The 15,482-nt window shown below is 34.5% G+C and overlaps 1 protein-coding gene across 4 annotated transcripts in view; it reads left to right on the top strand.

The window, feature by feature from the left end:
• The window catches only part of ZZZ3 (zinc finger ZZ-type containing 3), a 116,328-nt gene that overhangs the window by 47,730 nt on the left and 53,116 nt on the right, over window positions 1-15,482 (top strand). For 3 of the 4 annotated variants that reach the window (XM_046014776.1, XM_046014804.1, XM_046014785.1), the window contains exons 2-4: window positions 3,061-3,195; window positions 4,745-4,898; window positions 9,722-11,277. In XM_046014776.1, coding sequence (XP_045870732.1) covers window positions 9,773-11,277 — 1,505 coding nt within the window. In that variant the 5' untranslated portion in view covers window positions 3,061-3,195; window positions 4,745-4,898; window positions 9,722-9,772. The remainder of the gene's footprint in view (window positions 1-3,060; window positions 3,196-4,744; window positions 4,899-9,721; window positions 11,278-15,482) is intronic. The other variant, XM_046014795.1, reaches the window with a different exon arrangement.

Here is a 15,482-nt window from a genome sequence, read left to right on the forward strand (position 1 = left end):
TGTGAGATCTGGTATCAGTTTATCAAGATTTGAGTTTCAGTTATGGATGAAAACTGTCTCCATTCAACTTTTATTACCTGCATCATGAGTATGCAGGGTTGCAGACAAAAGCTTTTGGTCTTTAGAACTCATTTTGCCCAACTACTAAGGCATTGCCCCTCTGAGCACTGTATTTGATATTCTTTGAATTAGAAGGTTTTCTGCTCTAGCCGGAAGGTATACAGACCATTGCTGTGGGCAGTGTGAGTCATGGCCATTGGTATGCTGGAGCTTGTGAGGGCTATTTGTTAAAATGTTAGGAATTTTCTGGGGTGGTTTAATTCTTTTTTTTTTTTTTTTTTTTAGATTTTATTTTTAAGTAAACTCTACACCCATCTTGGGGCTCGAACCCAGAACCCCTACAGCCCCTACTTTGCAGTGACCTGAAGTACTTAACTAAAGATACAGATTTATGCATGCATATCCAGAACTCTATTGAATGTGAATTTCTGGGGTGGTAGGGTGCAGGAATTGCTTAGGCACACTAGTGTTTGAAAACCACTAAGCTACAGTACTTTACGGACAGAATCTCTTCTGAACTTAAGAGTAACCCTGTGAAGTACTCCTGTTTTATAGATGAGGAAATGAAGCACAGAAGAGCCAAGTGGCTTACTCATGGTCAGATAGTTGTTAGTTAATTTTGATGATAGGGAATCCTGTTTCTTTCTCTTTCTATCAAACCTGATTCTTCTGCTACCTTTGTGTTGACTGAAATACAGACTCATCTCTAAAGTCTTTTGAAGGCATCCAAGACACTGAAACCATGGTTCCAAACAAGTTAGGGAGCCAGGAAAGTGTACTCTTCTTTGGTTATACTTGGGTTATACCAAATACTCAATTTAGTTCTCTATAGCAAATGATAAGTTTAATTGTCTAGCAAAGGTGTTTCTGTCCCTGACCATTGTTATCTTAATGCTTGTTACAGTCGCCTTTGAATGTCCTTGTCTGTTTCTTTTCAAATTATTTAAAGACAGGGTATAGTGCACAATTCAGTATTTTCACTTATAACAACTGAAGAATTGGGTACTAATATGAATCTATATATAACTTTTGAATGTTTTCCCAGGTTCTATAAAACTAAAAAAATTTTTGGTGTCTTATAATTTAGGTTGCATTTAGCTTAAATGTCACAGTTTTACTTTGTTGTGTACCTTATAACTTTGTTTTATCAGTAGAACTGGTAATATTTTCTAGTGGGATTTTCTGTAGTCTTTTGAAGTGATTTCATATGTGCCATGAATCTTAGATCTTGTAATCTATTTAGCACAGTAGCACCAGTGTTAGACTGCAAGTAGTAGGAAAAGTAATTCTTTTCAGTCAAGATTGGTTTTGGATTTGCCTTTGGAATTCTTGAATAGTCTGTTGATTTTATTAGTATGTGAAAACAAGCAAAGTTCTGTAGCAAGGAATAAATACGAAGGCCTTAGAAATAGGATTTAAATGGTTTGTTTTCTATTTTGTATGCTTTTAAAAGACAAAATAGCTAAGTTTTTTAAATTTCTGAAAGTTACTATAGTTAAATAATTCAAAAAAAATTACTGTAGTTGTCACAAATTGAACTAGTTTTTCTGCCGCATTTGAAATGTATAGTGAAGGAAACAAAAAATGCAGTGTAAGGAATATAAGAATTTTGGCTAGTTTAATTTGCTTGTTACAAAAGAATTTATAGCAACTTTTAAGCTTAGGAACACTTAAGATTTTAGTGTTTACATTAATAGTGTTAATTTTTTATGGCATTGTTTAACATTTGTAAACAAATGAATAGACTTGTTTTAAGTACTTGGTGATAGATATCAGTATTTCTTAAACACTATTCTATTGTCTTGTTCTCTTGCTTGTTTTTTTTTAAATTGAAACAATTGACAAAACATTATATTAGTTTCTACTCTGGTATAATGAAACTTTATGCTGGTAAGATCTGGCAGGTTGACAACTCCAGTATCAAATTTTATTCACAATCAGGTGTAAGGCTATCTATCTTCTTCCTTCCTTCCATTTTTGAGAGACAGAGAATGTGTTCACATGCCCACACAAGTGGGGGGGGGGGGGGGGGAGAAGGAGAGGGAGAAAGAGAATCTCAAACAGGTGTCATGCCCAGCATGAAGCCCAACTTGGGACTTGATCTCAAGACCCTGAGATCATGACGTGAGCCAAAATCAAGAGTTGGACATCTGACCAAATGAGCCACCCAAGGACACTCCAGCTATCTGCATTTCTATGCATTTTCTTTTTATTATATAGGAATTTAGAATGGCACACAATGGTAAATCATTTTAGAATGAGTTTTTTAGTAGCTCACTTTTCTACTAATAAACTGGTTGAAATGACTTAAAGTTTTATATAATGCTTTTGGTCATGATTATGGGCACATTGTTGTGTTTCTCAGAGTTGTAATCTATAACCATGTTATGTTTTTAAGAAGCTTACTTTTAGGGAATGTTTGGATAGCTTCATCTTGATTTATTTCATCACTTTATCTTATTTTTACTGCCAAAATAATGTTCACAAACAATTCATAGAGGGATAATCTAAATAAGACAAAATCATTACTTTAAAAGACATGGAATGTTTTAAAGTCACATTTAAGAAAAAATCATGATCTTTTTTACTGCATTTTTAACCATTATAGATTTATTCCCTAATATTATTGTAAAACACACACACACAAAATACTTTTCTATTAATGCCTGAGCAGCTACAGGCATCTGGAAAATGAGCTCTGTCTATGTTGGGAGTCAGAGAAGGAATCTATGGAGCTCTCACATTTGTAAGAATTTTAATTTAGAATTAAATCTTGAAACATTTTATGTGGGTATTCTGAGAAGCATTTTTAAGAGTATTAACAAATCATCTTAGTCTGTTGAAGATAGCACAGATTTTGTAGCCTAATAGAAGGAATTATTTGTGCAGCTTAGTAGGGAATGCAGTGTATTATCTAAGTATTTAGAAATACCACTTTTGTCCACATATCTGTAAAGAGTAACACATCCATGGTGACTATATTGTGGTTTCCCTTCACAGATATCAAGTTGTGCTAGTACAACCATATAAATAATTAATACCTGAAGTCTCAATGTAACATGGACAGTAACAGTGATGACAGATAAATACAGACGCTTGGGGATCAAATACTAGGCGAAAAACACTTTTAAAAAGGTAAGAAAAAAATGTAATCATAATTAAGGCCAAGTGGGCTTTAGTTAGTAGAAGTAATTGACTAAAGTTTCTTTTTCAGTGTATCAGGCTTTTAAGAAACACATCTGGGTGATTCTGCCTATCTTAATACTGGTAGAACTGAGCTGTAAGTATCAGTTCTGTGAAATGACAGTTGCAGATACTCTTGTTTGGTAAATGTCATAATGAGTGAGGTTTCTTTAGTAAACCCAATCCACAATTGGTAAGAGGTGGCCGACTGGAAATGGAATAAAGTGCTAGAAAGGGCATGTCCATGTGTACTCAGAGACACATCTTAAATTTTGGATCCTCTGCCCCTGATGTTTGCCACCCCCACCACACACTATAGAAGGTAATATTTTGCCCTGTTTGTGAAAGGCTTTTGAGGTTGGGTATTAAGGAGTTGGCAGTTGGAATCTTTGTTGTAAGATGAGTGAATTTTCAAGTCAAGGGTACTTTTTGTAGGATCATGTTTTCACTGTGCACCTTCCTTATATTAGTTTAGAGTATTTCTTAATGTAGTATTAAATTATTTTATTTAGACAATTTTCCTTCCTCGTGTTTTTCAAGAATTTATAGGCCATATTTGTGAGAGATTGCATCTCTTGATATTAGATATTATTACTGATCTAGCTGACTAAAATTGTTTTTTACTAGGCAGTAACTCTAGTTCACATGTTTGTTAACTGTATCAGTTTTAAAATTGTAATCCTTCACTGTGAAAATCTTTTAGAATATCTACTTTTAGAATATAATAAATTGATTGTCTGCATCATAAACATTACTAGTCTTTTTCCTGGTATTCCTCCTTGTTTTCAAATGGGCACTTAACCATTTAGCCAGATTCTCTGAAAAGGATATCATATATACATTATCATAAAGTAAAACTCTTAGTTAACAAGACTGTCCAAGAAATGGAGTACACTTAGATTAATTAAAATATCTGGCCAACAAAATCCATATTGTTTTTGTCCTAGTTGAAAATCCATACACAAAAATAATAGAAAATTTTCTTCATTATAGAGTCTAAAGGCAGTTTAGTAATCATCAGGGTTATCATATAGATAATTGAAGACTTGTTGATTCTTTGGTGTGCGTAATTTATTTTTGTTGTTCAGTCCCCAGTTTTGAATACTTGAAGGCCAAGGTTTGGGAAAGCCTCTAGAATAAGAATAAGAGATTATAAATTCTGTATGAGAAATTTTTATCAAAGGCAGTCTTGGGGTCACTTCAAAAAGATAATGCCCATAAACTCTAGAGAAGAATGGAGCCACATTTTGATGCAAACTAATAATGAGTTGTTGGGAGGATTCAGTATATTTCAAGGTCTTTTTGGTTTGTTTTTGTTGGTTTTTAAACATCATTTTCTAGTTTCTTGGTATCTCTGAGGCTACAGAGTTACTAAGAAGTATCAGAGGTGTTACTATGAATAGATACTCTGTTATCTGCTGTTTCTTCTTATAGAAGAGGTAAATCTGTTAGCATAAGTTAATTTGTTTCTTTAATTTTTTTTTATTATTTTATTTTAAAGAAAGGAATTTAGGAGTTTCTAGTATTCTCCATGGCTGAAGCTGAGAGTCTGAAACCCTGATGCTTAAGCTCTATTCTAGATCATAGCTCCAACTCCTTCAGGATATAAGGAAAAGAGATAATATTTCCACAATGATAGATCTTTGGTTGTACAGGTAAGTTACTTAGTTTTGCAGTAGTGAAGACAACTGTAGTTTGATATTTTTTGTGGGAGGGTTAACTTGTTATATTTCTATACTTTGCATGCATATTGTGCGGTCTGTCTGGCAGTTCATAGGAGTGTGGAGCTGTAGGGAATGGTTTAGGGATGAAATATTTTCCCACTCTTCCCAACAGGGATATAAATGAAGTGACTAAGTATGTTGGAATCTCTAGAGCATTATACCTGTCCTTGACACTGTAGGTATTTTTGATTAAAGGGGCATTATGAAATTCCTTGACTTTCTGCTTCTCCCCAATTTTCTTTCAAAGTATGCAAAGTGTTACCAATATGATTCTTCTACCTAGAACATAAACATGAGTTGTTTAGTAACGGTTCAGACTATCCTTGTCATACAGTTCTTTTAAGACAAATTTCTTTAGTTGAGCAATTACCACTATCAGGTTAAAGTAGGTTTAAGAGCAGTTGCTCTTGCTCTTTTTGCCTTTCACTTTGGTTTGATATGGTTTCATGACCAGTTTCCAAAAAATTGTTCAATTAATAAAACTAAGTATTGTGATAATAAATATCGGCTAGAAGATTGATGTTAATGGATGATTGCCAGTCTCTCAGTTCCCAAAATAAATCATACTACTTTAGTAATTATAGTGGAGCAAAAGGTTATAGGCATTATTTTTGAAAAATCTTTTTGAGATTTCTTTCTCATAAGTAAAGGCGATAGCTAGAGTAGTGTTTTATTAGGTGGATCATTTTAGTTTTATTCCTGTTAGTTCATATTGATCCAGTTCTGCAGATGGAGTCCCAGGGGCTGGACATTTATGGTCTGAAATACAGCTGATACTGTTTCAGAATCCTGCAGTTAGATTTGAGGTAAAGGTAGATTCAAATTTGGGGGAGGATAGTTCGACAGCATGGGTGAGCTATTAGAATTATAGGTAAGATTTGGAGCTTAATATGAATAGACAGGTTGAAATTTGGTTGACTGTCCTTGATGTGCAGTCCAGTAGGAGGAAAAGTTACAAGGGTGGAGAAGAAAGGAAGGGACTCTATTTAATTTTCGTGATTGGTTGGTCATATTCTCTTCTGTTTTAGGAAGTGCCATATTCATTAGTTGATGTATGTATATAACATGTAGGAAAAACTTCATTCTAGTTGTGAGGTTGCATTTTGCCATATGAATATGTTAACTAATAGTTTCCCTTAATTCTGAAATTAGAGTGATTGAATTTCTGGTCCTAGTTGGGTGCTGGCTAAGCTTTTCACCATGTGTCTCCTATTTAGTTAACTAGCAAGGGTATTTCTGAGGTACTTAGTTTGTAAATAAGTTCCCTTTTGTTCCCTTAGTAATTTAATTTTCAGTAGGAATATAATTTTGTGCTCCAAACCTCTTCACTGAATTTCTTCAGTAACTGTATTATGCAGCTAAAACGAGGAGGATAACTACTTTAGTCTATAACACTTAGCTAAGCATGGCAAAACAACATTGAGACTTGGTTGAGATTATCAAGACAGTTTTAGTCCCTTTTTGGTAACTGAAATGTGTATTCGATTTATTAGATAACTACAGAAAGTATGTGCCTTTATATATGCCTGTTCAAAGTAGAAAAGATGAAGAAAAAGGTTAGAACAGAAGAAAACAACTCAGAGGGAAGAGTGTTTAAATTTCATTTAATTGTCAGAATTTTTACCGATTTATTACCTTAAGCACATGCAGTGTGTTATTGTCAGGCAAGAGATTGAGTCCTCTCTTTGGTACTACTTAAGCCAGAGTAATCATGGTTTTATTTATACATTTTTATTACTAGAATCAAGTAAGGAATTAAAGGATATGCTATAAATAGGTCTGATTTAGTTTGAACCTGATGACTATTATTTTAAAAGAATTCTGTCTGGATGTAGTGGTCTGAGTCAGTGCTTCTCAAATCCTGATAGGCAAATAAATCACCTGGGAATCTGATTAATTGTTAGGTCTGGAGCAGGGCCTGATATTCTGCATTTCCAACAAGCTTCCAAGGGATGCCATGATGCTGGTTTTTCAGGCCACACTTTGACTTGTGAGAGTTTGAGGTACAAAGGGCTGGTCCTTGTATAAAACAGGTTTGCTTTAAATATGGCTCAGTAGGATTTGAGAACTTTAACTAAAATGGACTTAACTATGGTTGATGAATGGAATAAAAATGCTTTTTAGGAATCAGAAGAAACAAAAAGAGGTTTCACCTTTCATATTAATCAGTGTTTTGATCACTGGAATAGTGAAGAAATAGGCCCTCATTGTAGGTAGTGTTTTATAATTACATATATTATGTATACATGTATAATACTATGTAATAATATATATGTTCTTTACAAGTAAGTAATAACAATAGGCTTATTTTATTAATAATGACAAGGCAGAGATTTTGCTTTCATTTAGATTGGTAGGAAAGGAAAGAAGGGCTGGGGTGCTTGTTACTGCAATCCTTTGAGGTTTAAATACCCTTAATTGGCATTAGATTTTAAAAAGTAAAGATTAAGGGGTGCCTGGGTGGCTCAGTGGGTTAAAGCCTCTGCCTTTGGCTCAGGTCATGATCCCAGGGTCCTGGGATCGAGCCACACATTGGACTCTCTGCTCAACAGGGAGCCTGCTTCCCTTCCTCTCTCTCTGCCTGCCTCTCTGCCTACCTGTGATCTCTGTCTGTCAAATAAATAAATAAAATCTTTTTTAAAAAAAGTAGAGATTATTTTGTGTGTGTTTATAAAATACTACTATTGCCAGTATTATTTTTGAATCAAATTATGAACATAATCAGTTTTGAATTATAAATTATGAATATAATTAAATTAGCATTAACTATTTGCATTAGATTTTATAAGGAAAGCTTAAAAATTATGTTTCTTTTGTCTATTTACATAGGTAATTAATATTTAAAAATCAGGAATCTTCAAATTTGAGAGTTACAGATTTGGGTATCTGAAACAAATAAACTGATTTTAGTAATTTTTAGTTTGTGCTTTTTTAAACTACCTTTTGAAATTTAGCTTAAAATTTTTGTAATTAAAAGTGGGTCTTTATGGGACATTTAGTATTTATTACCTGTGATTTAAAATGGACTGCAATCTTCATGACAAGATTTAAGCAAAAGAGAATTACAAGTCATGTCCCTCTAATGAGTTCCAAAAGAGTAAAAGTTTACTATGTGAAATGTATTTCATACTTCTGATTGGTATCCTGTACTTGTTCATGAGATGGCTATGAATTCTCTAGGACAGATTATCATACTCTAATCCCAGGACTGGTTTGTGAGTCTTGTTAAGATTTTCAAACATTGTTAATTAAAATTGAAAAGTATGCCTTACTGTGAAACAACACTAAATCACGTATGTATTTTTTAGGAAGCTTAAATTCATTTGTCAGCAGGCAGAAAGAAGACAACAGTTCCTTTTCTTTTCTTTATGTGTGGCAGTGTGTTGCTATGGCTTCTGTAGTTTTTCATAACCTTTCTACTATTAGACACATCTAGTTGAGGCAAAGGAGAGATTATATTTGGTTTGCAGGGGAGGGGTAGAATGGCATTTGGAGGGTTTATATGAGAGGGAGACTATAGGAAGCATGGCAGAGGGAGGTGGGGGGGTACTATGAAACTACCTAGTACAGCCACTGTTGGCCTCTTTCTCTATCCTGCACCCCATTTGGAAGTTAAGCAGTGAAGTGGCAAATTGTCTTGTGAAGCTAAACAGAAGAGGAAGAGAAGAGTGGGTACTGGAAATGTTAATAGCTCCTTTATTTTGCTTTATGGGAGAACCTTTGGAAAGTAATAACCACTCAGAGTTTGTCCAGATGAATTGATCAATCAGGGCCTTTTTCAATTTCCCTTGCATTTCTATCTTAGAAACACCAAACATCCACACGAGAAAACCAGTTCATCTCCCAACATGTGTTAAAACTGTGGCATATACATATATACAGGGGTTCAAAGGAAAGGATGGGGTTGTATATGTAGTCCTGATTTCTTAGATGTCATATTTGCTTTGGAGGCTTCTTATCCTTTTTCTTCCATTCTCTTCAGAATACTTCCTTTCAGTTGCCGATTTATGGCTGTACTTCTTGTACTTCTAGAGGCTAGGATGATTTGGGTTTGCTCTGTTTGGCTTTTAGGAGTTGCAAGCTAGGATTGTGATATCTATTCATCTGCTTGATGATAAAAATTCTTCTGCAGCTAAAATTTTTTGGATGTCACATAGTTTGTTACCAAAGGATTTGGCCAAAAATTCATTTTAGTAAGAGTGAATTAAGAAAAGCAGAGCCTACCACTTTACCGCCCAGGAATATTTTGAGAAGACATAAGAAATGATTGGGATAGTTTTTGTGATAACTGCTATAAAAATTCAGGGGTATTCTTTTAATAACCAAGATGAAATCCTGTCTTTCAGGGAAGTCTTTTCTGGGACCTTTGTGCCTGTGTGTCTGAGGCAGGTTAAGGGCATGGTCTGTAGAGCCCTGCCCTGCCACTTAAGTGTGTGGCTTTCGACAGATTACTTAAAAGATACAGATGCTTCACCCTCCTCATTTGTAAAGTAAGGATGGTAATAGCATCTGTCTTAATTGTTGTGAGACTTAAGTGAGTTAATGTATGTAAAGCATATAGAACAATGACATATTAGGTGTCATAATTGTTAGCTATTATTAATATCATTTTTGGAAATATTTATAAAGGAAATTATATCATGTTATTTATTAATATTGGCTATACTTGGATTTAAAAGTTAATAGCTTTATGCTTTTGTTTTAGGTGTATTAACTATTACCTTTTTCTCATTATTTTGTTTACATTTTTGAAGGTTTCCCAATGAGTGGATCATGATGACCGTATTGTAGGGACTTGCCATAGTATGGCTGCTTCCCGATCTACTCGTGTTACAAGATCAACAGTGGGGTTAAACGGCTTGGATGAATCTTTTTGTGGTAGAACTTTAAGGAATCGTAGCATTGCTCACCCTGAAGAAATCTCTTCTCATTCTCAAGTACGATCAAGATCACCAAAGAAGAGACCAGAGCCAGTGCAGATTCAGAAAGGAAATAATAATGGAAGAACTACTGATTTAAAACAGCAAAGTACTCGAGAATCATGGGTAAGCCCTAGGAAAAGAGGACTTTCTTCTTCAGAAAAAGATAACATAGAAAGGCAGGCTGTAGAAAATTGTGAGAGAAGGCAAACAGAACCTGTTTCACCAGTTTTAAAAAGAATTAAGCGTTGTCTTAGATCTGAAGCACCAAACAGTTCAGAAGAAGATTCACCTATAAAATCAGACAAGGAGTCAGTAGAACAGAGGAATACAGTAGTGGACAATGATGCAGATTTTCAAGGGACTAAACGAGCTTGTCGATGTCTTATACTGGATGATTGTGAGAAAAGGGAAATTAAAAAGGTGAATGTCAGTGAGGAAGGGCCACTTAATTCTGCAGTAGTTGAAGAAATCACAGGCTATTTGGCTGTCAATGGTGTTGATGACAGTGATTCAGCTGTTATAAACTGTGATGACTGTCAGCCTGATGGGAACACTAAACAAAATAGCACTGGTTCATATGTGTTGCAGGAAAAGTCAGTAGCTGAAAATGGGGATTCGGATACCCACACTTCAATGTTCCTTGATAGTAGGAAGGAGGACAGTTATATAGACCATAACGTGCCTTGCACAAATTCAGAAGTGCAGGTCAAGTTGGAGGACCACAAAATAGTAACTGCCTGCCTGCCTGTGGAACATGTTAATCAGCTGACTACTGAGCCAGCTACAGGCCCCTTTTCTGAAATTCAGTCATCCTTAAGGGATTCTGAGGAGGAAGTAGATGTGGTGGGAGATAGCAGTGCCTCAAAAGAGCAGTGTAATGAAAACACCAGTAACGCCCTGGACACAAGTCTTGAGAATATGCCAGTCTCTGGAGAACCAGAATCATCTTCCGTTCTAGACTGTGTTTCAGCTCAAATGATGTCTTTATCAGAACCTCAAGAACATCGATATACTCTGAGAACTTCACCACGAAGGGCGGCCCCTACCAGAGGTAGTCCCACTAAAAACAGTTCTCCTTGCAGAGAAAATGGACAATTTGAGGAGAATAATCTTAGTCCCAATGAAACAAACGCAACTGTTAGTGATAACATAAGTGAATCTCCCACAAATCCTGATGAAATTTCTCAGAATGAAAGAGGAATATTTTGTGACTCTGAAAATTATGGGAGTGGAGGACTAAGTAAGCCACCCTCAGAGGCAAGACTTAATATTGGACATTTGCCATCTGCCAAAGAGAGTGCCAATCCGCACAATACAGAAGAAGAAGATGATGATCCTGATGTTTATTACTTTGAATCAGATCATGTGGCACTGAAACACAACAAAGAGTATGTGTAAATATGGTAACCATGAATTCTGCTTTGTTTATTATTCCCCACGTTTTCAGTATCTGTTCATAAATGTCTATTCATAGCATTTTTATTAGAGTTAAGATTAATGTTTTCGCTGAAATTTTAGGTTTAACATAATGATTATCTCAACTCTTAAAAAAACTCCAAAAAAAGGAAAGACTTTAAAACTCAGCTTTATTACTCTTCTCAATGGGAATATGGTTTTCTAGTTTTGATATTTCACACATCTCAGAAAAGACATGTGGAAACATGTTTGATAGTGTTTTTATTAATAAGTTTAATACCATTTCAGTTAATTTGTAAAATGGAAACATCTTTAGGTATCACAATACACTTTGAATTTATAGTTGCAGAGTTTTATGAAATGTCTATGCCTTCCAGACAGTGTAAAACCATTAACGAGTGCTTAGACATCATATAGATAAGGGAAATCTGGCAGGCTAGAAATCTACTTTTATCTTAGTTACTTATCTAATTTCTCATTAAAACTTTTGATTTAAAAAAATGCACTTTATGCATTACCTTTGACTTCTGTGATTTGCAGAAATTGATATTACTGTTAAAACTATGATGGGTAATTGTATATTGTAATTAGCACATTAGCAAGGTTATAGTCTGCTCTATAGTTTACTTAAAGCATTTGAGACAACTTTCTCCTGATTCTAAATTACAAGGAGAGGCTATTTTAAAATGCTATCATTTCTTAATTTTTGTAATGAAGGTACTTTTTAAAATAGAGTGTCCAAATTTATCACAGTTTTACTTAGATTTGCTTTAAGTATTCTGGGCAGTAACACAAATGAATTGGAGCTAACTCTGAGTAGTCCTGAATAGAAGATTAATGAACAGTGAACAGGATTTATCATGAATACTGTGATCAGCAACAGTAAAAAACATATATGAGTTAATCACCCTTATTCCTACAAAGTAAGCTTTTGAATTTCTAGCACAGATTTTATAGACTGTGTAAAAACACTGATTTAAGGAGACTTTGTAATGTTCTTGTGAGAGTTGCCAGATTCTGGTATGTATCAGATCACAAAGTATCAAATCCTAGTTGTGGATCATAATAATTTCTTGCCATGCATTATAGATCAGATTTGTATATGATAATTTGGTGGCCTTTTAGCATATGTGTCTTCTGAAAAATTTCCTTTTTTAAAAAAAGTAAATGGTATTTTAATATTTGGTTTAGTAGAGAGGTCATTTTATCTGAGCATTTTATTCATTTATTGTAGAATGGTTAGCATTTTTATGTATTTAAAATATTTGAAATCCAATTTGAGATAGAAACTCATAAATAAGTGAAATTTTTTCCAATTTCAGGTAGAGTTCTATTAAGCATTACTATTAAGCATCAGTTTTTAAAAACAGAGTTGTTTATCTGCAGGAAAAAGAAGCAGAACATATGTTAGAGAAAAACCAAGAACTCAAGAAGTGTGCATTTTTATAAAATGGTAGTCGTTATTTCTATTCTCTTCCTTTTATTGTTACTTTGGCAAAAGAGATGCTCTTTTAAGGCCTATCTGGTATATTGATGGAAAATATTTTCCCATTAATTCATTGTTTTACTTTTTTTGTTCGAGCTCTCCTGATGATCATTCTTAAGGATGATAAACCTATAAAACAATTGTCTAAAGATAGTGGCCATAATATTTAAAGAATGATGTTCCATATTCTTAAGCCTTTGCGAGAATATAGTTTGATGGGTTCCTCAGGTACACAGTCCTTTGGGATTTGGATGGTAGTTGCTTTATTAGGAAAGCATTTTCAATTTAATGCCTCATTTGATGACCTTGGGTAAAAGAAATCACTTGTTCTTGCTTTTTTGCCTTCCTCCAGTCCTTTGAAGGTAGCACCTTTAGGCACTTTACTTTTAAGTTTTTTCCCTCTGATGGAAGCGTATTGGCAAGAGTGAGATGGAGGGTGAGAGCATCTTGATTAGCATCTAGGTTAGAGATAAAGAAAGTTGAGAGAGGATGTTTGATCATGTTAGATGTAATCTCGTTTCAGTAGAGTCCTATTTCTTTGCTTTTTGTTTAGAACCAAGAGATGATTGGATATAATGTTGGCTTTTTTTTTTTTTAACCCAAATTGTGATTATAAAAAATACCATCCTGATACGTGTCCTGTGCTTTGAAGTCTAAAGTTAATTTCTTTCGGTTTGAAAATGCACTTGGGGTAAAGAAAAACAAAAGTTAAATGGGTGGATTAAATATTATTCTCCTACGCACACAGATATACACATACACCACCATCAAAATACTTTTTTTTCTTTCTTATTCTCTTCATGCTATTAAATTTCTCCAGATAATTCCCTTTGAAACTGGGAATTGGGCATTGCCCAGATTATACACGAATATCTTTACCAGTAGGGAATGAATGCTTCTGGATGGTCAGATTCAAAAATATGTTACCGATAGAAAACACCGAGCATGTCATAACTTTTTATCTGGAGCTGGGAGAACATGGCTATTCTTATTCTAGTTGTAACTCTTCTCTAAATTAGCATTGATTATTTAATCAGCAACCTTCTACCATTTAGCCTATAATTTATCTGTCTTATTTACAAGGGTATTACATATAGGGTCATCTAATGACTTGGGAATTTTTGAAAAGATACTGTGTATAGAAGCCTAGCTTTAGACCTGATTCATGATAATTAGACCATAGGCCAGAGAAATGAATTTATGGGCATTCTGGATACTTAACCCTGTTTTATCTTCAGATGCCATCCGTTTTATTCCCATGAACCCACAGTGTGCTTTTACATATTTATTTATTTATTTGTTTATTTTTTGGAGAACTCTACTAGGAACAAGGGAAGGGAGACTGAAGATTATCCCCCCCCACCCCCACCCCCAGCAGGATTCCAGGTGTGGATTATTTCACTAGATCTGATCTCTTAAAGAGTAGTGGGTGGGAAATCAGAAGAAATGTATTTTATCTAAAAACTCTGGTCTTTGAGGTTGAAAAATTCTGTTAAAGTGGTAGATAATACCTGGTGACTCCCTTTTTGACCTAAATAGCCAGACTGACTGAGATCATGTATTTAACTGTGATTTGCTTTTTCTCTTTGGAAATTGACCTTTTGTGGATTTTGAATCAGAAGCGTTGAATCAGGTCTCTCAGATTTGAAGTTCTGGCTCTAGGGAAAGCAGGTATGGAAAGCAGGTTCAGAGCCCACCCCCACCCCCTTCACAAGGCAATCACTGGAAGATAAATATTCAAAAAAAAAATGTGATTTGGTCAGTTTTCTCTGAATTTTCATTGTACAAGAATACTTAAGTGAATTATTTGAAGGGCCTTGAATAGCTTCATTTAAAGATCTTAAAACTTTACATAAATAGGCAGAGGATGAAAAGTCAGGTGAAGAGTTTTTGGATTCTTGATGTCTTCGGAAGATTAACTCATTGATAAGATTATTAATGTTTATACCAATTTTCAAGTTTCTAGATAATGAAAGTATAAGAATAAGCTAGTTACTGTTCATCAAAAGAGTATTGCTCATGTAGTCTCTGTGTAAGAAATTTTCAAGCTATATTAAAGAATATTTATAGGAATTGTGTTTTTAAACTTGGTTCTCATTAATGTACTTTAAATAATTATGATATGTCCTTTTATACTATGCTTATGTGAATCATTTGAGATCATTGGTTTCAGAAGCTGCATAGAGAAAATCCTCATTATGTCTTATAGTAGATTCACTCCCTGTGAGACTGCTTTTACTGTTTGTCTAAGTTTTTTTCAAGGGGCCAGAAGGCTCCCAAACCAGGGATGGATTTTGCTTAGAAAGCAATAGCGGAGTCATCCTGCCCTAGACAAAATAATATTACGTGTGTACTGTGCTTCATAAGGTGCAGAATTATTTTCTCTAGTTTCTTGTTTGACACAGCACTACAACTCAGAAGTAGACTAGATAGCATCATACAGTCCCCATTTCCTAACTTATAATTAAGGTTTTAAAGTTAATTATTGAAATTCTGATGAACTACTGGTGGATAGAGAACGCCCATGTTCTAATTCGTGGTGGCAATTTCTCCTGGTTATCTGAGGGAGCAGATACTGGGTACTCAGTTTTCAAAATTCTTTAGTCCAAGTTTAAGCTCTATAATTGTAATCATGATTATCTGGTTTTATCTGTCAGAGAATCAGCATTATGGGTAAGTAACCTGTTCTGT

Source organism: Meles meles, chromosome 1 (genome assembly GCF_922984935.1).
Source record: "Meles meles chromosome 1, mMelMel3.1 paternal haplotype, whole genome shotgun sequence".
NCBI classification, from domain to species: Eukaryota; Metazoa; Chordata; class Mammalia; order Carnivora; family Mustelidae; genus Meles; species Meles meles.